Genomic DNA, 26,559 nt, shown 5'->3' on the forward strand with positions numbered 1-26,559 from the left:
TTTCATAAGTTATAGGTAGGAGGTACCTTCATACCAACACTAGGTAGACCAATTCGTGCAGCAGTCAGTTCCGGACGTTCCCGACCTTGTTCCTCATGGCTCTCGGATGGTGATCAAGTACGCTCCCTCCAATTCTCCAAAAGGACACTAATCTGCTTCAAACTCGCCGGCTTTGTCATGTACATGTCAATTCCGCAATTGAAAGCCTCCGTCTGGTCATTCGACTTGGCATTCCCCGTCAAAGCGATGATGATCGCAGGCGTGCAAGTCCTCGATCCACCCGGATTTGTGGGACTAGTGTCATCTGCTCTCCGTGCTTCAAAGGCTCGAATCTCGCGTGTGGCTTCCAGACCGTCCATGACCGGCATAGAGAGATCCATAAAGACAATGTCCGCTAGGAATTCGCGGTAGATATCCAAAGCCTGCCGTCCATCTTCTGCCGTTCTGATCAAGGCACTATCGTGGCCTTTTTTCAAGAGGTAGGTGTGAAGAAGTTGGAGGTTCAGCCGATTGTCGTCCACAAGTAGCAGGCGAGGCTTTCGAGATTGTGCACCAGGTTGCCTGTCCCACAGATCGATCCTGTCCACAGTCGTGGGCGGTTGCGCGCGGCCGTAGGCTGTTGGAGTTGCAGCTGGGCGGCTCTCGAGGATTCCTAGTCTGCGAGCTCCTGGAGGAGCTAGGTGGTAGGCTGGACGGTTTTCTGGCGTTTTAGGGTCGTCTCCGGGTAGGTTCGGAGGAGGCGTCGAGCGATGAGGTTGTACGTCGTGTGCCGGGAACGGGAAACCACCATCCGTTCCAGCTTCGACTTCATGAATGTGGCTTGCGCTGCGGACAGTGGTGACTTCTCTAAAATGGGTTTCATCAATCTGTGTCGAGACAGCACGAGCTGGCGGGGTCTGGGAGGCGAGGTGCTCTACTTGCGACCCAGCGTTGACTTCGTGTTTGCGCCTCGTTATGCCTGAATTATGAGTGGCGCTGGAGACTGCAGACCTTGATGAGTCTGGTGTCATGACCACAGTCTGTTCGTGCTTCTGTTTGAACTCTTCCGTCTTCATTGGCACACATGATTTTTCCAATGCTCTGCATATGGTACGCGCCAGCTTGTAAGGCCCAAAAGGCTTGGAGATCAACTCTACCCGACGGCTCTTGATGTCCTGTGACAGGACAGCTTGTCTGGCAGGATTCGCGCACATTATGATGATGCTTTGTGGCGACTGTGTGCCCAAGTAGTCTGGGCGCCCCGCAAGTAGAGTCGGAAGATGCATCTCATCCACGAATAGAAGCTTCGCTGACAAGTCAACGTCCCAATTCTGCGAAGTTGGAAGCCTATGGGTAGATCAGCAGGCGGCTCACGTAGATGAGTTGTGAGCATCATCTTGGGTACCTGAACCAATTCGTCAAATATTGAACAAGCGCAGCGTAGACATGATGTGCGCCTTGAGTCTGGCTAAAGTTGCTATGCTCCAGGGTGGGCACGTAGAGAGCGGCGTGTGGCGGATCTTGCAAGTTCTGGAGTGTAGATATATTGGGATCTCGTAGGCGTTGCTGACGGCGTGCGATAAGGGTGATTTCCGATCCTCCTGGCGTGGTAGGTAGGTTATTCGGCAGAGCGATATCAATCGACCTTGCTTTCTTCATTGCTGTTCACAGAATCAGCATGGTAACCACAGATATGATTCTTTGTCGGGGAACCGGATGGACTTACGAAGGCTGACGACTACTATGGTTCCCACGTTCACAATCGACTTGATGTCGATCTCACCTTTGAGCGAGCCAACGATTGAGCGGACGATTCTGAGTCCGACCCCAGCACCGGCGGCCCTCACATTTTCGCGTGTGAAAGGCGCAAACACCTTGGCGCGCAGGTATTCTGGAGACATGCCTTGACCAGTGTCGGTGACTATGAGCTTGATGATGTCTGATTTATTCTTTTCAGTGAACCTGGAGTCAGCGGCCTCCTCGTGTCCAATATGTGCCCGTTGCAACGAAACCATGATGTAGCCGTGCTTCGTGTACTTGAGCGAGTTGGCTATAATCACTTAGAATTTTCAAACTCAATTTCCAAGCGCAAATTGCTGCATCCTACCGAAAAGATTCAAGACAATGCGTCTGATAGCACCGGGGTGCGTTGAGAAAGACCAGTCAGTTGGCGCCTGTACATCCAAGATGAGTTCCACCTCAGGTCGAACTGCTTGTAGAATTCTCCGCATCGACAAATCTCCATTGACCAGTTCCAGCGTTGCGTTCATTTCAATTGTTGTGTCGTCGAATTTCGTCGCGTTCCCGGCCACGAGGCCTATGAGGAGTCAACGTAATACTCTCTTTCCGTTCTTTTCCATGTGATGTGCTCACCATCGCTAAGGAAACGTTAGCACATGGTCGGGCATGTCTCGCAGACACAATTTACAAAGGGCACCCACATGACTTCTTCTGTGATCAGCGCAATGTCACAATCTTGATCGATGGCGAACAATGGCCCGTCCCTTACGCTCGCTCGACCAGGCATACTTGGAGATTTTTCATTGGAGTCTTGTGATTGTTGCGAAGTCTTGACGATGTTGTGGTCGAGGACCATTGCCACTGCGGCTGTGTGAGCTCGTCGAGTGCTAAGTGCAAACATCGTGAAGGAAAGCTAGCTTACCGGTATCTATGAGGGTGTGGGCGCACGCATCCATGGTGTTGATGCAGGTAGCTTGAAACGCGTCCATATCCGTGTCTTGTAAGAACTCTATAGACGCCAATATGCCTAGATGCCCACGTTAACATAGCGAGCGCAAGGTGAGCCAAGGTAGCGACTGAACCGTGAAGAGGTGAGCGCAATTCTAGTCGCCGATCAGCGGGTGTCCAAACGTGCCGTTAAGTGGACAGACCATGAGACATGGAGTTGAGTAAGAGGCTTTTTTGCTGGTCGGTGAACGCTGTAGCGATACGGACAATCTCGGCCTTGACGGCATTCGTGAATGACAGCATAGGCAAGTAGTCCAAAGCGTAGTCGAAAATTCGGTAGCGAGAATTGGTGAAAGCGAAACACGAAGTCCATCGGTTGAGGTTGGCATGGTACATGGGCACGAACATCACCTGTTTGGCCTCTGGAAACTGCCTGCGCAGCAAGACGAGCTCATAGAGCTTGAGTGACAGACGACCGGCGACAGCGCGTCCTTCGTAGTCGAACAGCGTAGTGCCAACGCTCTCTGGGATATTGTAGAGCTTGCCCCGGGGATGCCTTGTGCACATTCTGCGAAGTTCCGGGGGCGTTAACGTCACCTTCCACGTCGAGTCCGCTCGCCCGAAGTTCTTGATGTGCTCGGCGGAATCGCTGATTGAAGCGGTGGCCAAGACCACACGCTCCTGCATGAGTCCATTGTGTAGTGAGTCGAACCGGTCTGCCTTGGATCCAGCTTCCGACTTCTGACGAGGCCCTGCTCCAGGTCGTCTGGCTGCCGTATTGATCTCTCCAGACTTGGAGTCACGACGCTTGCTGACCGGATCCATACTCTCAGCCCCTGCGTTGGCATCAAGCAGTACTACACCGCCTCCGCCATGGGCAGATAGGTCCAAAGATTGACGGAGTAAATAAGCAGCTCGATCGAAAGTGCGTTGGTAATCTGCTTCCGTGACATTCTTCGAAGGCTTTGGGCTCATGGAAGACGTTGATGAGCGTGATGATCGCCCTGGGGGCCGACCGCGACTTCTGTCGGGATCAGCATCAAGACCGTATTCTTTCTCCTCGCCAAGTATGCCCGTTGAAGTGTCTTTATGCTGTGATGGCAATCCTGGCTCTGTTGTATCCAGGAGGGGCGCGATGTGCTTATGTCCGAAGTACTCGTGCTGCTCGTTGCTGATACAGCTATCGGTGCGTGGTGTGGGACCAGGTGATCTGCTCAAGTCGCGCCGACGACACAGTTGCTCGTCGCTGACAAAAGTAACGCTGCGTGATGTGGGACAATGCGGTACACTCAGTCTCCGATCAGGATTTGAGGTGCCCTTCTCAGCAATAGGCCGAGAAGACAGCACGTCTTGGCCAGTCTGGTGAGGTTCGACTACCCGGCTGTTGTTATCAACGTCAGGCGGAGAGCTGAACTTGGGCGGTCTCATCTGTCGACTTCGGAAACGATGTTCCGGGTTGAGGAAGTCTGCCATACACATATTCATGTAGATTGCACGTCTCTTCTCGTTAGCCTCTTTGACCGTTTTCATGTGCGACATTATGTTGGCCGCAATGGTAAACAGCACTGCAAGGCAAATCAGCTGTTTGTCAGTTATATTATTAGCTTCTCGACGCACCTCTCAATCGCGCTTGACTGGACGATACTTTGGGCTTGTCGTCAAGGAGAAACAGAGCGCCGATGTTGATGTTGTTGTCGGTTCGCAGGGGAAGCCCGCAGTAGTATTTGAAGCTTGGTTCGGAGCAGACGAAATCATGTGCGCTCCATCGAGGGTCTCTAGACATATCCAGGACCTCATAATGAGCTGGGATCTCTTCGCCGTTCACGAGTTCTGGCTCTTGGGCAAGTGTCCTTTCTAATAGGCCACCATTCTTCGACATGTTGATGCTGCCAAACTATAGACCGTCATCCGCAATTTCCGATCGGCTGGAATCCTCTGAACACTGTCAGCATGAGATCCGCAGATACGACGTATGGCCATCTGTCTGGTGAATTGTACCGGGCATTGGTCGGTTTGGACTTCACTTACCAAGGTCGATTGGTTTGGTAGCCTCGGCAACAAAATAGCTACTGTTCTTGCCCACCAAGCAAATCATGGCACGTTGAACGTCAAACCTGAGGGCGGCCAGTTGAGCATGGGCTTGTAGAACGGGGTCTGCATATGCTAAGTAGTGTAGTTCTTCCTTGGCTTCATTAGGTGGGCGGTAATATCTGATGCGGAGAGACGCTGAGGTCAGCATACCTTGAAGGGCGGTGTCTCTCTGATATTCTCACTGATATAGCTCGCGAACTCTCTCCTCGCCCACCTCATCGGGTTCCTTATACACATCTCCGACGTCCTCGAATGGTCTACCGAGCTGGCTGGTGGCCCGTGAATGTGCCGACTCGGTATCAGTGCCACTAGATTGCACAGTCGCAAGTCCAGGTCGTTTCATGGCTATGTCGATACTAACAACCTTGGCGGGGCGGGACGAAGGAGAGAAACTCGCGCTGCTGGTGTTCCAGAGCCGACGGCGGAACGAGTATGAATGTGGGAGAGCAGCCCAATGTGCGTGAAGGGAGGATGTTGTACCTTAAGTTTAGGGATATACTGAGGTTTACGGGAAATCGAGTGGAATCGCGGTGTGAGCTTGCAGCCACGATCTGGTGTAAGACTACCTTACTCCGTCATGCCTGCCTCGCGGCATGCAGTCAAAAGCAGAAAGACCGTCTCTGGAAACCGACTAGGTGGATCGCTTGATACTGATCGTACAGCGTAAGCTGTAAAGAGAAAAGTGATCATTCCAACACTCGAACCGAGCCACAAGTCGGAAGTAGGTGTAAGCAGTAATGGCTACCAGATCGATCGTGACAATGACCATTTGCAGCGACGTCCTTGCTACGGATCAGGCTCAGGTGAACAGGCCCCATCACCGCATCACCGGTGGCCTGGCGTCCTTGTTCCACTTGACTCTGCTGCAGAGCCACTCGACGGCTTCCTTGACACCAGTCCCAGTCAATGCACTCAAAGGTAGCACTCGACTGTCTCTCACATTCTGGCCCTTCTCACCCTCGAAGACCTTTTTGACCAGTCCCTCCTTGATGCGCACGACCTCGACGCAGTCCTCGCGGTCCTGCTTGTTCGCGAGAACCAATATCGGCACACCCTCCGTAACGTCGTTTTGCAGCACGTCTTCCAGAACCAGCTTGCACTCGTCCAATCTGCCCTCGTCGTTGGCCTTGGTGGTGTCTTCCGACAGCCGCGAGATATCCGCGTCCCCAATGTCGGTGCTGTCGATCACGAAGACAATGGCATGGCAACTGCTGTAGTACGACTGCCACAGTCCTCGCAAGGTGTGCTGTCCACCAACATCCCATATTCGCAAATACATTTCCGGCAGATCGATCAGACTGACGTTTTGGCCCACAGTCGGCACAGTGTTCAGTTTCGCATCGTACTCGGCATTGTACATGCTTTTGATCTGTTCCAGCAGCGTCGTCTTGCCGGCATTGTCGAGACCGAGCAGCAGGATGGAGTACTCCTCCTTGCTGGTCGCGTGCAGGTATACGGACTTGACGAGGTGGTACATGATTCCTACTTCACCTTACCTGTAACAGCAGTAGCAGTAGCAGTAGTAGCAGTGGAGTCGCATAGTTGGTGAGTGGAGGAAACCCTGAGTCTAAGAGGCGACGCGTTCCGAAAGAGAGAGAGAGAGATCTGATGTGCACGTGACACTTGGCGTCGACGCACACACACTTGTGAATCGACGTTGACGTTGACTTCACCTTCACCACCCTTCACCACCAACACCGCACAACACATCACAATGGCACCAGCAGGAGGAAAAGCGAAGAAGAAGTGGTCAAAGGGCAAGGGTAGGTAATCGCCACATCGCAACCATAGCCGCACACGATTCTCTCCATCACCGCCACCACCAGCACCACCACCCGCCGACTCGGCCCATCAATGGCGCATACTAACACACCATTGTCTCTCAGTCAAGGACAAGGCCAACCACGCCGTCATCTTCGACAAGGCCACCACCGATAAGCTCAACAAGGATGTCCAGTCATACCGCCTCATCACCGTCGCCGTCCTCGTGGACAGATTAAAGATCAACGGCTCGCTCGCCCGCAAGGCCTTGAAAGATTTGGAGGAGCGTGGTGTTATCAAGCAGGTTGTCGGTCACAGCGCGTGCAAGATCTACAGTGAGTAGCGCCCAGTCGAGTATCCCGGACGACGGATACCCTCCCAGCTCCATACAGGACAGCAGCATACGAGGCGGACACTAATGAGTGGCGATAGCACGCGAGATCACTGGCGGCGACTAAGCGATTCGGGATTCGGAATGCAAAAGCAGCATCAGTGACGATGGTATCTATGGCGTTAGGACAGGCTTCCTGAAAGGGACAGACACAGCAGCGGATTATGCGGATTTTCCCCCACCCGTCGACATCTTTCGACTTGGTGAGCGACCGGGCAATGTGTGCTTGATAGCCTCCGCCTAGACAGCAGCAACGAAACGAAGAACCTTGATTGCCACGATTTAACAGATTTTTTGATTGTATGAAGCCTGCTCACTGATTGCCAAGAAAACGAAGAGCCCATAAAAGCTCAAGCCAAGAGCCACAGGTATCTGCGTGCGTGTAGACTTTGCAAATTGCTTGAATGAGCTTACGAGAGTGCAAGCTGCGTGGGAAACGTAAATGTTTCTCGTACAGGTATTCAAACATGGCCCGCAGATGACGGGTCATGCACATGGAGATACCACAGTATCGATAACGTTTTTCGGTGTACGATTTTTTGCTACCGCCGTGAGCACGAACCCACGACGGGATGACTTTTTCGATTTTTCACTCGCCTGTCTTATGATCTACAGTACGGCACCTCATCTACCTAGGTATATCATGATCACGACTCATCTTCGCTGAAACCTCCCCATTCAGCCTCGTTATCCTCAAGCTCAACGGATACCTCAGCAGCGTGATCCTCTTCGGAAACATTCATCGCCGAGGATTCATCCCGCACGAATCCCGCAACAAAGAATCCCATAGTCCCGTCTTCACCGCCTTTATCGCATCGGATACACGCGTCTGCGACTTCTGCCACCTCCAACTTCGCGCCATCTCCATTTCGCTTCTGCCCTACGGCTTGGATATCGCCTCTTTTGTGCCATTTCTGCATTCCTTCCACTTGCTCCCTTCGCTTCAATATACGCCAGCCTCGACGTTTGGCGATATCGGATAGGAGAGCCTTGACGACCACTTCCTCGTTCTCTTGGCCGTGTAGAGAGCATGTAGAGTAGGTGATCCGCTCGGCACTCGGGAAAGCCATGGCATGCTTGATGATGCTGAGTTGAAATCCCGCAAGGTTTTCCAATCTCTTTTGCAACTTCTCATCATCCTGATTCTCGTCGTCGGGAATCTCCTCTTCGACAGCAGCAGCCTGTGTTTCAAGTTCTGCCGGCGGCTTCTGCTCCTGTGGTTTGTCGTTTTTGCCACCTCGTTTCCTCTTCTTTCCCTTTGGCAAATTCTCCTCGATGGCAGTCAATGAGGGCAATCTGACCACAATCGTCCCTTCATCTCTGCCGAAAATTCCACTGCCCGAACAACTCGGATCCAGTATCAGTCCTTTCACATTGGCGAACTCCTTTTTTGTCGGGTCCAATCTCGTGAAGTCCTGTTTGGCTTTGATCGTCACAATCTCATCGGCTCCGGCGATTTTGGTCATTTTCGACAACGTCTTACTCCGTTCGGGATCGCGTTCACAGGCAAAGACGCGACCGGTGCCATTGTGACTACGAACGATAGCGGCGATGTGCGTGGTTTTATTCCCCGGAGCGGCGCAGGCATCAATCACATCGCCTGCCTCGCCCTCGGGTGAGGAGTGGTAGTCGAGGAGATATGCCGGGAAACAGGAAGCTTTCTCCTGCAGAATCAGCTTTCCACAACGGTAGGCTTTGAAAGTGGTGGGTTCTTCGGGACTAGCAATTGCGACTAAATCGGGGATATTTTCGTCAATGTAGACGAGTCGACTGGTTGGGGCCGCTTGAATGATCTCTTTCAAAGACTTGGCTTGCGTGAAGGTGGAGAATGCACCAGTATCTTCCTTGAGTTCTTCTTCGAGTGAAGTTTTGAGAGTGTTGATGCGAATCCATCTCGGATGCCGAGTCGGAATTTCGCTCCCATCGGAGCTCGAGTGCGAGATGGCACGTCCTTCGACATCCTTTCGGAGATCATCTAGTGATCCAAAGCCTCGTCGTATGCGCGCTTTTGTTAGTTCGGCTGAAAGCCGGGCCTTGTGTCGACTGATGCTGGAGTGCAAGCCATGTGTCGCGGGCAGTGCAATGCCTTTTTTCGCCAGGAAAAGATCGTGGACAAGCAAGAGTGCCAGTATCGGCGTGAGCTGGAATTCCCATACAGTAAGTTACACGTAGGTAAGCATGAATCAGCAGCTTTTGAAGCTTTCCGAATCTGGAATGTTACCTTTTTTTCAATTTTGAGAAGTCCGCTCTTCTCGAGCACTTCGGAGAGGATTGTGCTCCATTTTGCAGTTTCTGTCGTCAAGGCATACAAGGCCTTGGGGTCGCTTTTCCACGTCTTTTTGCCAAACACTAGAGACTTGAGAGACCCGCCATTCTTCTGTGAGGCCGCCAGAATCTCCGCCGACTCGTGGTATAGGGACATGACGATAAGAGCGGTGCTGGTCGTGGTGAAGAAATTGTGAGAAGAAGTGTGTGATATTGAGGCCTCAGGCCAATATGTCTGTCTACCTGACTTGACCTTCCCTACCGTGGCACGAACATGCTCGATTAGGAAACTTTGCAATTCTGCCTACTACACCTGCATGTACCTACCTCTAAGGCTCTACCTTGCCTCAGTTTTCAGGTATTTCTACCGGGACGACACAAACGATCGAGAAAAAAAAAGAAAAGGACTGAACAGATGGTGCAACTCATCACAGCTGCGTCTGCCCTCCCAATACCTCCATCACTCCCTGCCGCCTGCTCGTCACAAGAAACAGGTAAGACCTGTATCAGGCTGTATGTATAATGTAACGTACTAAGGTACTGAGAGATGACGCACGTCACAGCAATACGAAAAAGTCTGGACTTTGACCTCCCAAGACCTCCCAAGAAGGCCAAGTCCAATCCCATCGCCTCGCTACTGCACACTTTTGAGGCTCATACTGAGCTTAGGTTTGTTTTTGATGGTATGAGCCCCTCTTGTGATTGATATTGTCAGGGACTTTATTACCTCCTAGCGCCTTTTGATTTCAACTTCGTACCGTGGTTCCCTAACTTTCGGGAATCGGAACCACGACCCTCAATTCGGATGTGCGCTCTGAGAAAAGGTTCTGATGCAGGGGTCTACGATGTTCGGGCTTGGAGGAGCGCGAGGAGGTTGAGGTTAGGGTTATGGATGGAAGAAACGTGAAGAAAGGGGCGTGCAGTGGTGACAAGTAGTACAGCGGGTATGTTTGACAGTTGGTCGGGCGCTAGGAGAGGATTCTGGTGTTGTTGTTCACTTGTTGCGTACGCGGTCAGGTTCCAATACCGCAATAGCAATCAGAACAACCTAACCAGTGCAAGGCAACTGTACCTACGCTGACTGCAACAGCTACCTACGTCATTTGCAGAGAGAGAACAGGGTGATATGTACAGGACAGGACAGCAGTAGAGACTGAGTAGAGTACCTCCGGCTGAGGATGCGATGTCCGGGCTAGGATGTGATGCACAGCGTCTGTAACGGAGACCTGGTGCGAAGAGGGCCAAGAGACCTGCCTATCCGTATTGGTAGAGGAGCACGTATTCTTGTTGCATCAGCCATCAGCCATCAGCCATCAACCATCAGCCATCAGGTACGCCTCCACAGCGCCATGAGAAGATTGGAGGTGGTATTGCGTGGAGCCAAAGTGCCTCGTATATGGCTCGTAAGTGAGAGTGCGTGTCGTCGGCGGGACCGCGGGGGAGGCGGTAAGGTCTAAGAGGACTAGTCGGAGGCGGGGCGGGTGGCCCTGCATCAATTTTTGGGCATTTTGGCTGGAGAGACCGGAGAGAGAACACAGACGGGAACAGCCGAGAGTGGGAAGAGAGAGAGAGAGAGAGACAGAGAGGGCACGCGTGCACACGCGAGTCAGTCGCTAGTCGCGCTCGGGAGGTGGAAACTCGCTGTGCCTGACCCGACGACACGACGATTCCCTCTACCTCCTACCTCCTAGTTGACACTTGACACAGGATACCTGTCCTGTAACGTGTCTCCTGTCCCGTCCACACGTCTGTAAGGTAAGGTATACCGTATACGTACCGCCGTGCACATCACATCGTCAGCGATCCGGTGATCCGAGGCAAACGCGAGGTAGCCTCCTACTACCGGTACCTGCACTGGGCGATAGCATCCGTACATGTACCTGTACTGTACCTATAGTATAGCGTGGACCGTGTGGGGAGTGAAAAGAAGCACTGCGACTTGTTGTTGTTTGTCGATTCTAGCGCCTGGATCCGGCTAAGAATAACCATCACCGTCAGTGCGAGGGCGGAGCACAGGAACGATGGAAGTTCAGGAACTGGCCTTACCTTGCCTGGCTGGCCCTGCTGGCCTTGTCCACTGCTGACTGCGGCACACCTAGGTCTGTCTCTCCCGCTCTGCGCTTCTCCTGCTACCGGAGCTATGTCTACGTGGTCCATAGCGGGCGAGGGAGGGATTGCTTGTAAGGCTGGGCTCTTGGCCCACGACTACCAACGACTGACGGCTCTCGAAAAGTGCAGGCCTCTGACGCCTCGCCGCGCTCGTCTTATAATAATGGAGCGCGTCCACCATGTAAGTCCATGTCTTCAAGACTGCGCAAGAGACGGCTCCGTGCCCGATGCGATACACGACCAGCACCATAGCGCGTTGAGCAGGGCCCAGCGGTAGCAGTAGTGGTAGCAGTGGTAGCAGCAGCGGCAGACATGTCCGACAGGCAACGGGGCTATGAGCATGCACGCCATCAAGACGAACGACTGGGGGCGGCGGCAGAGATCCACGACATCGATGAGACGGCCCACGACGACATCTTCCACAGCTGCACCTCCTTCCCGGCATCGAGCGTGCCTGCGGACACGGCGGCAGCACCGGCAACGACGAGATATGGCGAGACGGGCGAGCATCTGGGACATTGGCCTGAACGAGACAGGAGTAGTGTCACATCTCCCCGGGACAGAGCGCGAGGCGTGTCTCTGAGGCCTTCGTTGTTGAAGAAGAGCACGACGCATGCGGCAACGACGACGACGACGACGGCGTCGACGACACTGACACCGACACCGACGACTACGACGACTACGACGACGAGTCCTCCGCGAGCACCGGCAGGAATCGAGCTACAGGAAGTGGGTCTGGGACCTCCAATATTTGCGCCAGGAAGCTCGAGCTCGCAGGCCCAGACGGCAACAGCCACACTGGACTACGACGTGTTGAAACGGCCTCGTTCAGCGCGTGGCACGTCTGCACTTCCGAACTACCAGCGATGGGTGGCGAAACAGGCGCGACGACATCTGCCACTTAAGCGCGTGAAAGCAGCCTTCGCCAGTGCCAAGAAGGCTGTGCTGCGCATACGCGAAATCCAGCCCACCAAGGATGGTCGACATATACCGCTGGACACTTCGAGGCAGCGACCCCTGACTGACGAGCGGACGGGCAAGCCATACATCGGTAACTCCATCCGGTCATCCAAATACAATGCCTGGAACTTCTTGCCGAGACAGCTGTTTGCCCAGTTCTCGAAGCTGGCCAACTTCTATTTCCTGTGTGTCTCCATTCTCCAGATGATCCCAGGACTGTCGACGACGGGCACCTTCACCACCATCGTGCCTCTGCTGGTCTTCGTATCGTTAAGTATCGCCAAGGAGGGCTACGAGGATCTCCGCCGTCACAGGCTGGACAAGGCCGAGAACAACGCCAAGGCCAAAGTCCTTCGCGCGCACAGTTCAGGAGCTACTGAGAAGGGCCGCCACAGTCACATCAAGCATGCGGCGGACCACTCCACCGCCACGGACGGCCCAATGCATTGGGCTCTGGTCAAATGGCGCTCGCTGCAGGTCGGCGACATCGTGAAACTCGAGCGCAACGACGCTGCGCCTGCTGACTTACTGCTGCTTTCCAGTCGGGGAGTCAACAACACGGCCTACATTGAGACGATGGCGCTTGATGGCGAAACGAATCTCAAGGCCAAACAGCCAAGTCCTGTCACCACTGGTATGGCAAGGGATATCGAGGCACTGGCCAATGCGCATATGAACGTCGTTGTCGAAGACCCCAACATCGATCTATATTCGTTTGAAGGAAGGGTCACCGTCGATGGTAAGACCACGGCGCTGACAAACAACGAGATCATCTACCGCGGCAGCATCCTGCGCAACACCCCCGAGTGCATTGGCATGGTCATATACAGTGGCGAAGAATGCAAGATTCGGATGAATGCCAACCGGAACCCGCGCATCAAAGCACCTGCCCTGCAAGCCGTCGTGAACAAGATCGTCATCGGTATGGTTTTGTTTGTGCTCTTCCTATCCCTCTTCAACTCCATCGCCTATCAGGTGTGGCAGAAATCCACAGAGGTGAAAGCGTGGTACATCGAGGACGCGCCCGTGAGCTTTGGGCCGTTGCTGACGAGCTTCATCATCATGGTACCAACAATCCGTGCCGTGTGAGCTTCGATCCCCTGCTAACGAGCTTCTCCTAGTTCAATACTCTGATCCCGCTGTCGCTCTATGTCAGTTTAGAGGTCATCAAATTGTCCCAGATGGGTCTCATGAACAAGGATCTTGACATGTACGATGCAGAGAGTAACACGCCATTCGAGGCAAGAACTTCGGCCATCAATGAAGAACTTGGTCAAGTCGGCTATATCTTCTCCGATAAGACTGGTACGCTCACGGAGAACGTCATGAAATTCAGAAAGATGTCTGTTGCTGGCACTGCTTTCCTGCACGACGTTGATCTTCGAGAAGACGTCAGCAAGGAAGATATGATGCTGCAAAACGAGCACAGCCACAGCAAAGGCAAGCGCCCAGCCAGGGGTTCAAGGTCGCAATCGCGGCCGCGCTCTGCAGCTCGAGACACAGAATCGCGCGACTTCAGAAACAGCACCGATGCGGCGACGAGCCCAGCCAGAAGTGCTTCACATCCGTGGCCTCAATGGCGATCCTCCGCCGTGCCCGCCATGACTCAAATGGAGCAGAGTACCCAAGAACTCATTCAGCATCTTCAGCGCTGGCCACACTCTCCCTTCGCGAAGAAAGCCAACATGTTCATCCTCTCTATCGCTCTTTGTCACACTTGCTTGCCAGAACGTGCTGAAGATGGCGAAGATGATCACATCACGTTCCAGGCATCAAGTCCCGATGAGCTTGCACTAGTGCGAGCAGCGCAGGAGCTTGGCTATCTTGCCTTTGAGCGAGATGCAAATCTCCTCACACTGAAGTTCTTCCCAAACGGACCGGATGCGGAAGGAGTTTTCGAAACCTACGAGGTTTTGGATATCATCGAGTTCTCCAGTAAACGAAAACGCATGTCCGCGATCATCCGAATGCCAGATAGTAGGGTCGTCGTGATATGCAAAGGCGCAGACTCTGTCATTATGAAACGACTACGTTTGGCTAACCTGGCCCATCAAAAACTTGCGGAGATTGAGCAACGCACGATGAACCGCAAGTCCATGGAAGCACAAGAGGCACTCTGCAGGCAGAACAGCATGGCTGAGAGGTCTGCAGGCTTCAATAGCATGCCTCGCACCCGCAATTCACTCAGGAGACGACCCTCTGCTAGAAACAGCGTTGGGCCTCTGACACCTACTCGTCACGACGTCGACGAGTGGCTAAGCGAACGTGAGACGGATGTGACTGACTCACCCAGCAATAGCTTTCATTTTCATCAGTCTGTGGAACGCCCTCCCTTGGCTAAGCGCTCAAGCTCATATCTACCGCAAAGCGAAGCTGATATCGAGGAGCTGGATGAAGATGCAGCGATAGACGAGACTCTCGTAATCGAGCGCTGCCTCCAGCATATCAACGACTTTGCCACGGAAGGTCTGCGTACTCTCCTGTATGGGTACCGCTTTCTTGCTGACGACGAATATCGCCGGTGGAAGAAGACGTACCACGAGGCTACGACCTCCCTGGTCAATCGAACGGAGCTGATCGAGCAAGCTGGCGAACTCATTGAGCAAGGGCTCGAGCTTGGTGGCGCAACAGCGATCGAAGATAAACTTCAGAAGGGGGTTCCGGAAACCATCGACCGGTTGCGAAGAGCTAATATCAAGATATGGATGTTAACAGGCGACAAACGGGAAACTGCCATCAATATTGGCCATAGCTGCAGGCTCATCAAAGACTACTCGTCAGTCACTGTACTGGACTACGAAGCTGGCGATGTTGAGCACAGCATAGCCGCAGCAATCATTGACATCAATCGCGGCGACGTCGCACATTCGGTGATTGTCATTGACGGTGGCACTCTCACTCAGATCCAATCCGACGGCGCTTTACATGACTTGTTCCTGGACCTGGCCGTCCTCGCCGACTCAGTGATCTGCTGTCGAGCCTCGCCTAGTCAGAAAGCCGGGCTGGTACATCACATCAGGACCCGGGTGAAGCGCAGCGTCACGCTCGCTATCGGTGATGGTGCCAATGATATCGCCATGATACAGGAAGCGCAAGTCGGGATTGGCATTACTGGAAAAGAAGGCCTTCAGGCAGCAAGAACGTCTGATTACTCCATCGCCCAATTCAGGTTCTTGGCGAAGTTGTTGCTTGTTCATGGGAGATGGAACTACATCAGAACGTGCAAGTATACAGTCGGCAAGTATACACGTGATGTGTCGACAGGCGATTGCACTTGCTAACGTCTTTTTCAAGGCACGTTCTACAAAGAGGTCCTCTTCTACCTTACCCAGGCTCTCTACCAACGGTACAATGGCTACAGCGGCACAAGCTTGTATGAGAACTGGTCGCTCAGCTTGTTCAACGGGCCCTTCACAAGTTTGCCCATCGTCTTCCTTGGCATCTTCGAACAGGACCTTCGAGCTTCCACATTGCTGGCAGTACCGGAACTTTACATCAAAGGCCAACTCTCCGCTGGCTTTGGCTGGAAGGTTTTTGTAGGATGGATGTTCACTGGTGTGGCTGGCGCCATGATCATTTTCTTCTCCGCCTGGGGACTCTATGGCAACACAAAATTCTCGACTTCCAACGATGTCTTTGGTCTCGGTGAGTCTTCTGGGTGCAAGCTTCATCAGGCGTATATGATGGTCAGGTGTGACATTGTGGATGTAGCTTGTGTACTAACGGATTTGTAGGGTCGATGACTTTCACCGCTTGTGTCATTATCATATCCTTCAAGTTGCAAATCGTTGAGGCACGTTACAAGTCGTACATGGTCGTTGTCGCCATCCTCTTCTCCGTGGGGTGTTGGGTTCTCTGGAACGTCATCATCGGCATGTCGTATTCGCCCAGCCTGAAGTACGGTGTGCAGGGCGGCTTATTCATGCGCTTTGGAAGAGAAGGCATGTGGTGGCTTGCACTCCTCCTCGGCGTGCTTGCTGTCTGCCTCATGGAGATTGCGCTTCGAGCGCTCAAATGCGCATTCATGCCGACCGACGTGGAGCACTTTCAAACACTGGAGGAAGACTTGGAAGTACGGAGACGTTTCGAAGAGGCTTCTGCTATGTGGCTGAACCCTGATCAAAGACTGAATAAGACCAGTGCTGAGCTGCAGGAGATTGCTGCCGAGCAAGGGGGTAGAGAGGCAGAAGGGCAGCAATTGCTGCGCAAGTCCAGGACAATGGAGACCCGGAATGCAGAGGAAGGCTTCGGGAACATGGCCAATGTGGCAACCGGGGAAGGGCATGTGATGGTCGCTGACGGAGCTCGGCGTCATACGGATATCATGGAGATGCTCTCGAGAAAGCGGAGCGATAGGATGAACTCACGGTGATAATCGAGGCGGTAATAATGATGGAATGGTACATATCTGAACGAGAGGAACACCCGTGCGAACGAACCCCGAGGCGCTGCGCGTCCCGCTCCTGGATGGGCGATGATGTTGGACGGTGTCGCTGTAAGAGTAGGTATATGCTGCATACATAAGTAAGGTACCCAGCTAGTTACTGCAATATCTAGCTTCCGTTGGAATGTCTTTTCCTCCTCTGGAGAGAAGATGATGATGATAATGTGGCAGCTCTGATAGTCTAATGTATTTATGTGGGTGTGTGTGTGTGTGTGTGTGAGAGAGAGAGAGAGAGAGAGAGAGGTTTATACCTACCTGCTAGCCGACCTGTGGTAGACACTAGATAGTGAAGTGGAGGACGAAAAAGAGCAGGCGGAGAAAACTTCTTGGCATACATTAATAGCAGCATGACAGGTGGTCAAGTGTGTTCGCGCAAAGTCGAGAAGAGAGTTCGGGATGGATCGAGTGAGTACACAGGGACTGGAAGAACTTTTGATTCGGCGACTACCTGTGGTGTGGCGCGGTGATTGTAAGTGCTCATGCAACCATCGGCTTCCAGGATATGTTCCTAATAGAAGAAACCGATGACCTTGCCAGCCACGTGCTTTCTCCTGGCCTCCTCGTGGTCCATGATACCGGCAGAGGTAGTGAGGACAATGTAGCCGAATTGACGAGATGGCAGGAGCTTGACAACCCACTTCTCGAGGTCCGTGAGCTGGACGTTGTAGCGTGGAGAGATGACACCAGTCTTGTTGAGACGACCGGTAAGCTGGATCACGATCTTGCCGTTGCGGTGGTCATCGACCTCTTCGAACTCTCCAATGTAGCCTATTGTGGAATGTGTCAGTGTCTGTAGCGATAATTTAAACGTGCTCTTTCAGCCAGTATATCCAAAGACGTGTAAGAACCATCGCCGAAGTTTTCAATCTTCCGAGCACTTAAAGGGCGTTGGTCGTGGAGGATTGAGACCATTGCCTAGTTATCAACCCGGTGTACTATCGCCTTGCCTCTGTCCACCTCTTGCGCTGAACTGAACACGGCGGTTGTGCGAGATGGAACGTACCGTGCTTCTGCATGACCTGGAGGAACTTAACGATGACCTTGGAGGATGGGCGGATCATAACCTGGCGCTTGCCGGTCTTCTCGGCGTTGTTGATGGCATTGAGCGCATCGTTGAGGACGGAAGTCTTGACCATTTTGGCGGTAGATTCTCAGGGCGCGAGGGAGTGCGGCGTGAGGTATCTGAGGGCGGGTGTCATGTTAGTGGGCCATGTCCGTCCGGAGCGCGAAGAGTGTGCTTCTGGGAGGACCACGAGAAAGCATTCTTCAGCTCGTCACATCGAGGCAAAGCGGTGTCGTTGCAGGGACAGCAGCGATCGCATTCCTCGTGGCCCCTCTCCAAGTACGGAACACATCAATAATGTGGGCTTACCTGGCGTGGAACGGCGAGCTGTTGATTGAAGCTGTTGGGGAAGAAGAGGCGGACGTCAAGTTCCAGAAAAGAAGTTTGTCGCGAAATTCGCTACTCGCACGCCCAGACCATGTCTTGGCACTCTGACCACGGACTAGCCCGCTTTCTCGGCCCCCGCCTTGCATTCCCCTCCACACATATTCTTCGTCTTTTGCTTCACCTCAATTTGGTTTCTGTGTACGCTCTCTGCAACCCTCCCACCAACCACTTCTCGCACCGCAACTATGATTATCTACAAGGTACGCCAAGCTTGTGACGTCTTCACGACGTGCAGGAAGCCTGCACAGCGCCCGCAGTCCTCGGCCGCCTCGACCACTCGCTTTGCATGTGAAAATCTAGCTGACATCACCCGCATAGGATATTATCACTGGCGACGAGCTGATCTCGGACTCGTACGATCTCCAGGAGATTGACGGCGTCGTCTACGAGGCCAACTGCAAGAAGATCACTATCGGCCCAGTCGAGGTCAACACTGGCGCCAACGCCTCCGCCGAGGGTGGTGATGAGGAGGGCGCTGAGGATTCCGCCGAGACCAAGATCGATGTCGTCTACTCTTTCCGCCTCAATGAGACGAGTTTCGACAAGAAGAGCTACCTGTCCCACTTGAAGGGCTACATGAAGGCCGTCAAGGAGAAGCTCAAGGCCAACGGCGCCAGTGATGAGGAGGTTACTGCGTTCGAGAAGGGTGCCGCAGGATACGCAAAGAAGATTGTTGCCAACTTCAAAGACTACGAATTCTTCATTGGCGAGTCCATGGACCCAGACGGAGCGTAAGTGCATACTACGTGCCGCGAGAGCCGAACAAATACTGACACGATCACAGCGTGATTCTTCTCAACTACCGTGAGGACGGGATCACTCCATTCGTCACTATCTGGAAGCACGGTTTGAAGGAGGAAAAGGTCTAAGCATGTGCATGATGGAGTTTATGACGGAAAGGAGAACGCAAAAGGATCACTTGCAGACTGAAGTGCAATGGCCCCGTTTACGACCACTCGTCTCAGGTCCGACATAATGCTAGACACGACTTGCATCTACACGGGCTGCTGCAATCCCGCCAGCCTGGAGGATCTCTCACGACAACGATACCACCAAATTCATTTGCGAACTCTTAGATTGTGCTTCCTTTCACAAAACCGGCGCCTAATATTGATAGCAGGATCGGCAAGACAGGCTCCGTGATCCCATTCTTCCGCATCCTCGTACTGACACGTCTAATCTACGTACTGAAGAACCTCCAGCGCTACGTCTACCGCAGCACACTCACTCAATAAGCGAATCTGACCTACAGGTACCTAATTGCTATGTGAGCTGGGAGTCGATCGTCCTTACCACGGGTAACCGCTCATGCCGTTGAGATGCTACAAGACTCACTGTGCACGACGCAACCACATTTGCTCATTCTTCATGAACATTCATTCTTCTGCTCCACGTGCTCGCCGACCGTTATGCCTGCCTCATCACGAGTTTCCGCGTTGCTACGCGAGATAGGCAGACACGCAGGGATCGCGACGCTCCAGCCAGTCGGAACCTTCTCTCGATGCCGACGGGAGGGCCGGAGGAGGGCCGCTGCGTACTCCACAATGCACATGAACCTCCTCAGTCCTCAACTCTCCTCTTGTTTCGGCCTCACCATCCAGCGAGCTTACTTTACCCTCCTCAGGTACATATCCCTGGGTGTCCGTAGAGGTGACGATGCTGTTGGGACAGGAGTGCGAATATCAAGGCATTGCTGCCAGCTTATCCAGGACAGCCTCGACATGGCCAAGAAGAGAAAAAGCTCTGAAGTGAACCCACAGGCTGGGGCCACGGCGAGCATGGCCCATGCCTCTACCCTCGCCAATGATAGAGCGCAGGCATTCAACGACCTATGTCGCGCTGCACAGCTGGGTATATCGATCGATGGCTCGAAATCGCCCGGCCAAGGCCTACAAGAGAGAGAGTCAAAACTGTGGTCCGCCTACAAGTTTCTCTCCTGGAAGAATCCAGGCCAACTGAGCGAGGAGATTGAAAATTACCTTTCTAGTCTCGCCTTGACACCTGGCTATGAAGATCGCACCAAGAGGTTCGAGTTGCTGTTGGAGCGCCTGACGGACTGCGCCATCGCGACGCCCAAAACGGACAGATTCACCAAATTGGCAAAGGTGGACCTGGAAATGCCAACGATTTCCGAACCAACGCAAATGGACGAGCATCTACCAGAACCTTCGTCGCCGACTCCAAGCTCTGCCAAGCCAACAGCTCGGTCCAATTTGAAATCCACCTTCAGAACCACAAAGGCAGGGGCGAGCAGGTCATCCTCGTTAGTGGAACCCGTTATTCAGAAATCTCTGTCAGCTACAACGCCGCCAGAAAGGACTGCCCCATCGATCAAAGATAGGAACCAGACAACGTTGTCTTTCGCTGCCTTGCCTGGTCAACCAAGTTTAAAACCTGCTACTGCGCCGGTTGTGTCGCGAGAAAAACCCGGCCCGGGGGTCAATGCGACTACCTCATTCGCAAGCACGACGGCAAATACTTCATTTGGACAAGGTCATTCGTTCTGGTCCTCTCAGGGTACTCAACAGTCTTTTCGCACTGATGCCACATCCTTCAGCGAAGACATGCCCCCACCTCCACCTTTGCAACGGCGGAGAGACCAGGACTCGATAGGTGCCTCTTCTTTAGCTTCGAGCACTGCTGCAGAGTGGCTGCACATTGTCGAGCAGGTCGACGCATCACAGAACTCGTCTTCTACAGACAAGACTGTACGACCAGCACGACCCGCACTGACAGAATCTGCCGACTCGTCCGAATACCTCACCGCTCCTACATCTCCTCTTGCCGATCAGGTACTCAGGCCTCGCCGCGCCCCAATTGATGTCACCTCAGATGGCACGTCTGATGACTTTGGTTCTTCACTTGGTACTAGTACTATGGCTGAGTGGGAGGACGTTGCATATCGGTGCGATGAGGTTACCGACCACGGTATGCCAAACGTAGACCAAGTGCCTAGCGAGATGCAAGCGGATCACCCATTTCGCGGTGGCGTGGCTGGTGCACGGCATCCGGCAGACCATATGCTGCCACGACCGCGAGCGGTCTCGAGTTTCAGCAACGTGTTCGTAGACTTGTCTGATCTTCAATCCTTCTGCCAGCTATCATTTGATGTACAGTGGGAGGTTGGAAGAGTGCTACAAGCAGGGCGGATCAGTGCCAGTGCTCTAGACAGGGCATGGCCCAAACAAAATATGCAGACACTCTTGGAACTTCTGGCAGATCGTGGCATACCTTACCAAAAGCCGCCTGCCATCGTAAACCTCAAGCCCTGGGAGACTCTAACCAGGACTGCGAGACTGGAATGGTCGACTATGAAATTTGGCCCAGTGTGCAAACTAGTGCTTTTGACGCTCCGCAGAGACACTTCGTGCAGTCTCCAGCGAAAGCTGGGTGCTGATAGAGTTCTTTATGTTGATATACCGGATATGGTCAAGATTCCTGCCATACACAGAGACCGTGACGTGCAGCGTAGCTTTCGCGAGTGGATAAGCACGCCGAAGGATATCCTAGGCCGTAAATGGCACTTACTGTTCTTGCAGCCGAACAAAAAGAAAACTGTTGGCGAGGGCAGACATTCTACGTCGGCGTATCGACTGATCTTTGTAGCTTCTAGTCCGACAATGTCATTGTGCGACATCGCTCAATGGTGCTTACCATACAGTACGAACAAGAAACAAGCCGCACGCAAGGCGTATATGAGGATTGAACTTCTCTTATCACGGACGATATCAGCTACCGTGTTACAGCCTGGCGAGATTGCACATGTTCCGGATCAAGTTGCCACGCGGGAACGTGATGACCGCAGATATGAGGATCCAAATCTCTCCCACAGGTTTTATGAAGAATACGATCCAGAGATGGTTATGAGTGATGGCTGCAATCGAATGTCGTACTGGATTGCTTATCAGTACTCCAAGAAACTCTGCCTGAAGCGGGTGCCCGCGACATTGCAGATCCGCGCTGCAGGTGCAAAGGGTCTCTGGTACATCGACGAGCCTGCGCACGGAGACCCCGATATACGCCCTGCTGGACCCCTTCTCAATCTCGCGCCCAGCCAAGTCAAGGTGCATCGCGACACATTCTATGGCTGTGACGAAGAGACACTGTCGGTCAATGTCGTCAAAGCTAACCCTGGTGCACGGCCGTCGTTACTACATATTGGTTACTTGCCGATCCTCGTGGACAGAGGAGTGCCCTTGGAAAACATTCGAACGTTAGTACGCGACCTGGTAACGCGGCAGACCGATGGATTTCTTGAGGCGCTTGCAGCAGACGGTTCTTTGAGGTTGAGGCAGTGGATTGCCAGTCACAACGAATTTTTCGAAGCGCGAAGGCGAGAAGCCGGTATTGACTTACTTGCTGGCTTTCCCAAGGCGCTCGAAGAGCGTATAATCCAGATGCTTGAGGCTGGCTTCGCGCCTAAGCAGAACAAGTATCTTGCCAGCGAGGTCAAGATGCTCGCCTCAAGCTATTTCGACTTGAAGAACAAAAACTTCAAAATTGAGCTGCCAAAGTCCACGACGCTTTGGGGCATCGCGGAGCCTAAGACCGGGCATATGAGAGGTAAATTAGATCCAACGGGAAGTCTCAGGCCAGGCGAGGTCTGCGTGTGTTTCGAAGAGCCTTTTGATGTCGCTGATGTCGGCACAAGAGTCAATTTTCTCGATGACATCGATATACTCGTAGCCCGCAATCCCGCAATGGGACCCTCAGATATACAGAAAGTGCGCGCCGTGTTCAAGCCGCAACTTGCCAAGTACGCTGGAAATATCATCTTTTCGGCGCGCGGCATGCGGCCTCTTGCCAACAAGCTCCAAGGTGGCGACTACGACGGCGACGCATTCTGGTTCACCTGGGAACCGCTCCTCACTGAGCCATTCAAGAATGCGCCTGCGCCATGGAAGCCACCAGATCCAGATCAACTTGGTATTACTAAAGACAAGTACAAGCTGTCTGACCACGTTGACGACCCCAATTCTGAACAGCAATGGTGCAGGTATCTGAGTACTATGGCCGCGAAGCGCATGGATGCCAATATGCTTGGTATCGTGACGCTTTTCCACGAGCGATTGGTATATGCTGGTCTACCGATTGGTTCGGAGGAGGTAATGCGCTTTGTGTATCTGCACGACTATCTTGTTGATGCGGACAAGCAAGGTTACGACTTCAGTCAAGCAGACTTTGATGCGTATAAAGCTAGTCGACCATTGCCTCGCAACTTGCCTGAGCCGAAGTACTGGCAATTCACTCGATCGCAGGACAAGAATCAACAGAAGAACGAGATCCAAGGCCGCCTCGTGGGGCAGGCCCAGACAGCAGCCAGTGCTATTGACACGATATTCTTCGATGTGGTTCAACCGATCGTCGAATCTGCATTGATCCGCGCGAGTGTCATCCTTGAGCCTGCGGCATCATACGACCCCGATCTTGCTGAGTTCTGGAAGGAAACTTTCGAGTCGACCCCTCGTGGTTCAGAAATGGCGGCCGAATTGTTGAAGCTCAAAGATCGTCTTCGCTCCATCCACGGAGAATGGTCGTCAGATGCTAGGAAGTACGATACCTGGGTAGAGCGCATTGAGGCACTCCGTGCTAGCTATGATGCCATTCAACCTTCCAACCCACACAATCCAATCATGGTCGAATTCCTTCGTCGAGTGGGCAGAGGCTTCACGCGCTGGGACGAACTCAAAGCCTCGTGCTTTGCTGCAAATCAATTCTATAGCGTCTCTCGCCCGGGCTTATTGGTGATGAGTGTTGCTGGCGCGGAGATGTGTCACCTGAAGCTCCAGCACACTGAAGATGCTTCGCGCAGCATGCTGCTTTCGCATTACCGCTCCCTGAAGCTCAGGAGGGTCCGTCAAGTTGATTCTGCTGATGACTTTGACGATGGCGATGGCGATGGCGATGCTGTCATTGCAGTGGGCGATGCGGCATACTACTAGTCTCACACGGCGAATTTCACAAAGTGTGACGAGGCTACCGTTTCCTTCCCTGGAGATGTGAAGGCTTTCACCTGCCGAATGAACTATTACCTTGACTTTAATACACGATTTGGACGATGATCCGGAACTGGCAGTTCAGAATGTAGATAGAGGGAGGAGGATGACTAGATGATTTCGAGATGTGTTTGGATTGATGTTTCATGAGAGGCAATATTGATACCCATTTGTTTCTGCTCGGACCGAGAATTCGACAGTGAAGCATTGAGACTTGGACACCGTTTTGAATAAGTGCTGAAGTTGTGAATTGGACATTTGCACAGTCTCGAACTACATGCAGTAGCTGGGCCTTTCTTGCATCACCTACCTATACAAGAGAGTCTGACTGCATGTTAGGTCCTTACTGGAGTGGCGTTGGATGGAATTTCTTTATTTTCAGTACGATAAGGGTCAGATGCGAAAGATTTCCAGGTGAAGAGGACGAGGCGTGCATGAGATGGAGTTTGATGTGGAATGGTGAATGACTAAATGTGCAACAAAGGCCTGACAGGAGAATGGTATCATCATTTTCTGCTTTCCCGTCTAATGGTATCGCTTTTCCCACATGTCGGTCATGAACAACATCCATCTAACCATACACTCATGCATTGCTCGGCGAGAATTGCGCAAAAACGGTACAGCTCAGCTATGCTTGGCCAGAACATTCGTCTACTTGAAGACCTTGCCATCAGCCCACTCATACTCCTTATCACCAACGATGAGTGGCTTGTCCCATGCCCACTGGTCGTTAACAAACTCTTGGTCCTCCTTCTTCTTGGGGTCGAGCTTGGTGAACTCGTAGCTCTCGACATCTGGGGCGACCTCGAAGGCGGGGAGAGCTTCCTGGCCACGGACAAGGAAGGCACCCTTGATGATGCTGTCGTTGGCCTTGCCGTAGACAGACGCAGCACCGAAGATGTACTTGCGGCTGGCCTCGAGACGAGTCAAGAAGCCACCAACCAAGTTGGAGGTCATGAAGACCATGGTGAGCTCGTCGTTGTACTTGTAGTCTACTGTCCACAGGGAGTATTCCTCAAAGTTGACATTCTCCCAGAACCATGGAAGGGCGACCTCGCGGGTCTCCTCGTTGGAGTACTTGCGCTTCCTAGGAGACGGTCAGTGGGTGATTGGCAGGAATAGAGCAAGTGTGGCAGACATACCAGTCATCAAGAACGAAAGTTGGCTTGCCGAGCAGCTCGAGAGGGTGCTTTGGCTTTGGTGCCTCTTTTGGCTCATCATCCTCCTCATCAGCGGCTGGCTTTGGCGCAGCCTTTGGTGCAGGCGCGGCCTTTGGCTTCTCAGCCTTTGGTGCCTTCTCGACCTTTGGTGGGTTGTTGGGAATGGCCTTCTCGATGAACTTGAGCTCACCAGCGACAGCCTTGTAAATATCCTGGTTGACCACAGTCTCGAACCATCGGGTGAAGGCTGGGTGTTGTGCGCGCCACTCCTTGTCGAAAAAGTTCTCGAAGCCGCGGTTGGCAATGCTAGCCATGAACAAGTCGGCGAGAGTGAGACGTTCGTTAACGAGGAATGTGTTGACAGTGAGGTGCTCCTCGAGGACCTTGACGTTGGCCTGGGTCGCCTTTTGTGCGTCGTCCACGCTCTTCTTGTTGTATGGGTCCTTGCCGATCAGAGGACGGAACCAGGCAGCGAGCTTGGGAAGGAGCTCAGTGTTGGCGAAAGACATCCAGCGCAGGATGGAGGCGTAGTCCTGCTTGGTCTTGCCGAGGAGGCTGGTCTTCTCGTTTTGCGATGTGACTGTACGAATGCACCGTTAGTGACTGTTCTCCACCAGAAATTGATGTCTCAAGGTGCTAGATGGATGTAGGTATGCTAATTCAGACAGTGTGAATACGGTTCTCAACAGTAATCTTCAGACAGGGATAACTGTAATTGATATGTATTTTTCATCATTGCAGAGAGGAGTGGTTGCATGTGTCCATGCGCGCGCAGTGTGTTGCGGGCGCCGTCTTCCGGTCGCGACTCACGGTAGATGGCGATTGCCATGGCTTCAGTCAGAACGTAACCGTCGGCGCCCTCGAAAGTTGGGACCTTGCCCAGCTTGTTGAGCTTGCGGTAGTCGTCGGTGACATTGCCGGGCTGGGTGGGCACGAGCTCGACGTCGAGGTCGTTGGCTTTGGCGACGGCGAGGAGGGCGGTGGTGCGAGCATTGCCCTGTGCAGCAGAAGGAAGGAAGAAATGTCAGTGCAAAGCTCTTTTGGGAGTGTGGTGGAATATGCTGGTGGGCGGGCGGGCGGTAGCCTCTGTTCGCGGCGGCGAGAGTGCGTACCTCGTACGAGTAGATCTTTCCAAAGGCCATAATTGTAGAGGTGATGTTCGTGTGAGGCGGTGGTCTCAGTGTGCCTTCGTTGGCGATTATTTGGGGGCGGAGAGTGGAAGTGGGAGAGGGAGAGAGTGGAAGATATCGAGAGGTCTCCAGAGG

The 26,559-nt window shown here is 53.1% G+C and overlaps 10 protein-coding genes across 10 annotated transcripts; 4 read left to right on the plus strand and 6 right to left on the minus strand.

The window, feature by feature from the left end:
* Window positions 1-113: 113 nt before the first annotated feature.
* Window positions 114-4,552, minus strand: SEPMUDRAFT_39073 (uncharacterized protein; the record flags this gene model as incomplete). Its single annotated transcript, XM_016908729.1, has 9 exons — window positions 114-1,326; window positions 1,385-1,640; window positions 1,706-2,029; window positions 2,087-2,296; window positions 2,401-2,580; window positions 2,642-2,746; window positions 2,802-2,822; window positions 2,871-4,232; window positions 4,285-4,552. Coding segments are annotated over 9 exons (3,939 nt in total), but the record flags the coding sequence as incomplete, so codon positions are not given.
* A 485-nt stretch (window positions 4,553-5,037) lies between these two features.
* Window positions 5,038-6,283, minus strand: SEPMUDRAFT_147422 (ADP-ribosylation factor 6). The gene has a single exon (XM_016904292.1). The coding sequence runs from the start codon at window positions 6,233-6,235 to the stop codon at window positions 5,576-5,578; it is 660 nt and encodes a 219-aa protein (XP_016763701.1). The 5' UTR covers window positions 6,236-6,283; the 3' UTR covers window positions 5,038-5,575.
* Window positions 6,284-6,439: 156 nt separating this feature from the next.
* Window positions 6,440-7,220, plus strand: SEPMUDRAFT_147423 (ribosomal protein S25). Its single transcript, XM_016904293.1, has 3 exons — window positions 6,440-6,521; window positions 6,645-6,854; window positions 6,952-7,220. Exons 1-3 carry the CDS (start codon window positions 6,473-6,475, stop codon window positions 6,975-6,977), a joined length of 285 nt encoding a protein of 94 aa, XP_016763702.1. The 5' UTR covers window positions 6,440-6,472; the 3' UTR covers window positions 6,978-7,220.
* A 285-nt stretch (window positions 7,221-7,505) lies between these two features.
* On the minus strand, window positions 7,506-9,332 carry SEPMUDRAFT_161731 (NOL1/NOP2/sun domain protein; the record flags this gene model as incomplete). Its single annotated transcript, XM_016907955.1, has 2 exons — window positions 7,506-9,051; window positions 9,132-9,332. 2 exons carry the CDS (start codon window positions 9,330-9,332, stop codon window positions 7,558-7,560), a joined length of 1,695 nt encoding a protein of 564 aa, XP_016763703.1. The 3' UTR covers window positions 7,506-7,557.
* Window positions 9,333-10,488: 1,156 nt separating this feature from the next.
* On the minus strand, window positions 10,489-12,044 carry SEPMUDRAFT_154369 (uncharacterized protein; the record flags this gene model as incomplete). The annotated part of the gene is made up of 4 exons (XM_016907558.1): window positions 11,222-12,044; window positions 10,953-11,060; window positions 10,853-10,923; window positions 10,489-10,687 (listed from the first exon to the last, which is right to left on the minus strand). The coding sequence occupies exons 1-4, from the start codon at window positions 11,330-11,332 to the stop codon at window positions 10,489-10,491; spliced, it is 489 nt and encodes a 162-aa protein (XP_016763704.1). The 5' UTR covers window positions 11,333-12,044.
* Window positions 11,097-16,780, plus strand: SEPMUDRAFT_80451 (phospholipid-translocating P-type ATPase). The gene is made up of 4 exons (XM_016910247.1): window positions 11,097-13,309; window positions 13,366-15,481; window positions 15,539-15,889; window positions 15,979-16,780. Exons 1-4 carry the CDS (start codon window positions 11,597-11,599, stop codon window positions 16,614-16,616), a joined length of 4,818 nt encoding a protein of 1,605 aa, XP_016763705.1. The 5' UTR covers window positions 11,097-11,596; the 3' UTR covers window positions 16,617-16,780.
* A 223-nt stretch (window positions 16,781-17,003) lies between these two features.
* SEPMUDRAFT_147427 (40S ribosomal protein S22) lies at window positions 17,004-18,079 on the minus strand. Its single transcript, XM_016904294.1, has 2 exons — window positions 17,692-18,079; window positions 17,004-17,456 (listed from the first exon to the last, which is right to left on the minus strand). Exons 1-2 carry the CDS (start codon window positions 17,822-17,824, stop codon window positions 17,197-17,199), a joined length of 393 nt encoding a protein of 130 aa, XP_016763706.1. The 5' UTR covers window positions 17,825-18,079; the 3' UTR covers window positions 17,004-17,196.
* Window positions 18,080-18,264: 185 nt separating this feature from the next.
* On the plus strand, window positions 18,265-19,337 carry SEPMUDRAFT_147428 (translationally-controlled tumor protein). The gene is made up of 3 exons (XM_016904295.1): window positions 18,265-18,338; window positions 18,457-18,869; window positions 18,923-19,337. The coding sequence occupies exons 1-3, from the start codon at window positions 18,324-18,326 to the stop codon at window positions 19,005-19,007; spliced, it is 513 nt and encodes a 170-aa protein (XP_016763707.1). The 5' UTR covers window positions 18,265-18,323; the 3' UTR covers window positions 19,008-19,337.
* Window positions 19,338-19,773: 436 nt separating this feature from the next.
* SEPMUDRAFT_123844 (uncharacterized protein) lies at window positions 19,774-26,534 on the plus strand. The gene is made up of 4 exons (XM_016901864.1): window positions 19,774-25,221; window positions 25,277-25,874; window positions 26,105-26,291; window positions 26,407-26,534. The coding sequence occupies exon 1, from the start codon at window positions 19,860-19,862 to the stop codon at window positions 24,078-24,080; it is 4,221 nt and encodes a 1,406-aa protein (XP_016763708.1). The 5' UTR covers window positions 19,774-19,859; the 3' UTR covers window positions 24,081-25,221; window positions 25,277-25,874; window positions 26,105-26,291; window positions 26,407-26,534.
* On the minus strand, window positions 19,774-26,534 carry SEPMUDRAFT_80461 (eEF1-gamma domain-containing protein). The gene is made up of 4 exons (XM_016910248.1): window positions 26,407-26,534; window positions 26,105-26,291; window positions 25,277-25,874; window positions 19,774-25,221 (listed from the first exon to the last, which is right to left on the minus strand). The coding sequence occupies exons 1-4, from the start codon at window positions 26,434-26,436 to the stop codon at window positions 24,786-24,788; spliced, it is 1,251 nt and encodes a 416-aa protein (XP_016763709.1). The 5' UTR covers window positions 26,437-26,534; the 3' UTR covers window positions 19,774-24,785.
* Window positions 26,535-26,559: the final 25 nt, after the last annotated feature.

The sequence above is a fragment of the Sphaerulina musiva genome (genome assembly GCF_000320565.1).
Source record: "Sphaerulina musiva SO2202 unplaced genomic scaffold SEPMUscaffold_2, whole genome shotgun sequence".
NCBI classification, from domain to species: Eukaryota; Fungi; Ascomycota; class Dothideomycetes; order Mycosphaerellales; family Mycosphaerellaceae; genus Sphaerulina; species Sphaerulina musiva.

Bases quoted from the DNA above. Each gene is read 5' to 3' on its own strand.
- SEPMUDRAFT_147428 (XM_016904295.1), top strand. The intron at 18,870-18,922 runs GTAAGTGCATAC...ACACGATCACAG, and splicing joins TCCATGGACCCAGACGGAGC to CGTGATTCTTCTCAACTACC.
- SEPMUDRAFT_147422 (XM_016904292.1), bottom strand. From the start codon at position 6,235: ATGTACCACCTCGTCAAGTCCGTATACCTGCACGCGACCAGCAAGGAG.
- SEPMUDRAFT_80451 (XM_016910247.1), top strand. From the start codon at position 11,597: ATGTCCGACAGGCAACGGGGCTATGAGCATGCACGCCATCAAGACGAA. The intron at 13,310-13,365 runs GTACCAACAATC...AGCTTCTCCTAG, and splicing joins TGACGAGCTTCATCATCATG to TTCAATACTCTGATCCCGCT. The intron at 15,890-15,978 runs GTGAGTCTTCTG...ACGGATTTGTAG, and splicing joins CAACGATGTCTTTGGTCTCG to GGTCGATGACTTTCACCGCT.
- SEPMUDRAFT_147423 (XM_016904293.1), top strand. From the start codon at position 6,473: ATGGCACCAGCAGGAGGAAAAGCGAAGAAGAAGTGGTCAAAGGGCAAG. The intron at 6,522-6,644 runs GTAGGTAATCGC...ATTGTCTCTCAG, and splicing joins GAAGTGGTCAAAGGGCAAGG to TCAAGGACAAGGCCAACCAC. The intron at 6,855-6,951 runs GTGAGTAGCGCC...GAGTGGCGATAG, and splicing joins CAGCGCGTGCAAGATCTACA to CACGCGAGATCACTGGCGGC.
- SEPMUDRAFT_80461 (XM_016910248.1), bottom strand. From the start codon at position 26,436: ATGGCCTTTGGAAAGATCTACTCGTACGAG. The intron at 26,292-26,406 runs GTACGCACTCTC...TCTGCTGCACAG, and splicing joins GAAAGATCTACTCGTACGAG to GGCAATGCTCGCACCACCGC. The intron at 25,222-25,276 runs GTATGTCTGCCA...ACCGTCTCCTAG, and splicing joins ACTTTCGTTCTTGATGACTG to GAAGCGCAAGTACTCCAACG.
- SEPMUDRAFT_147427 (XM_016904294.1), bottom strand. From the start codon at position 17,824: ATGGTCAAGACTTCCGTCCTCAACGATGCGCTCAATGCCATCAACAAC. The intron at 17,457-17,691 runs GTACGTTCCATC...ATTCCACAATAG, and splicing joins CCAGGTCATGCAGAAGCACG to GCTACATTGGAGAGTTCGAA.
- SEPMUDRAFT_123844 (XM_016901864.1), top strand. From the start codon at position 19,860: ATGGCCAAGAAGAGAAAAAGCTCTGAAGTGAACCCACAGGCTGGGGCC.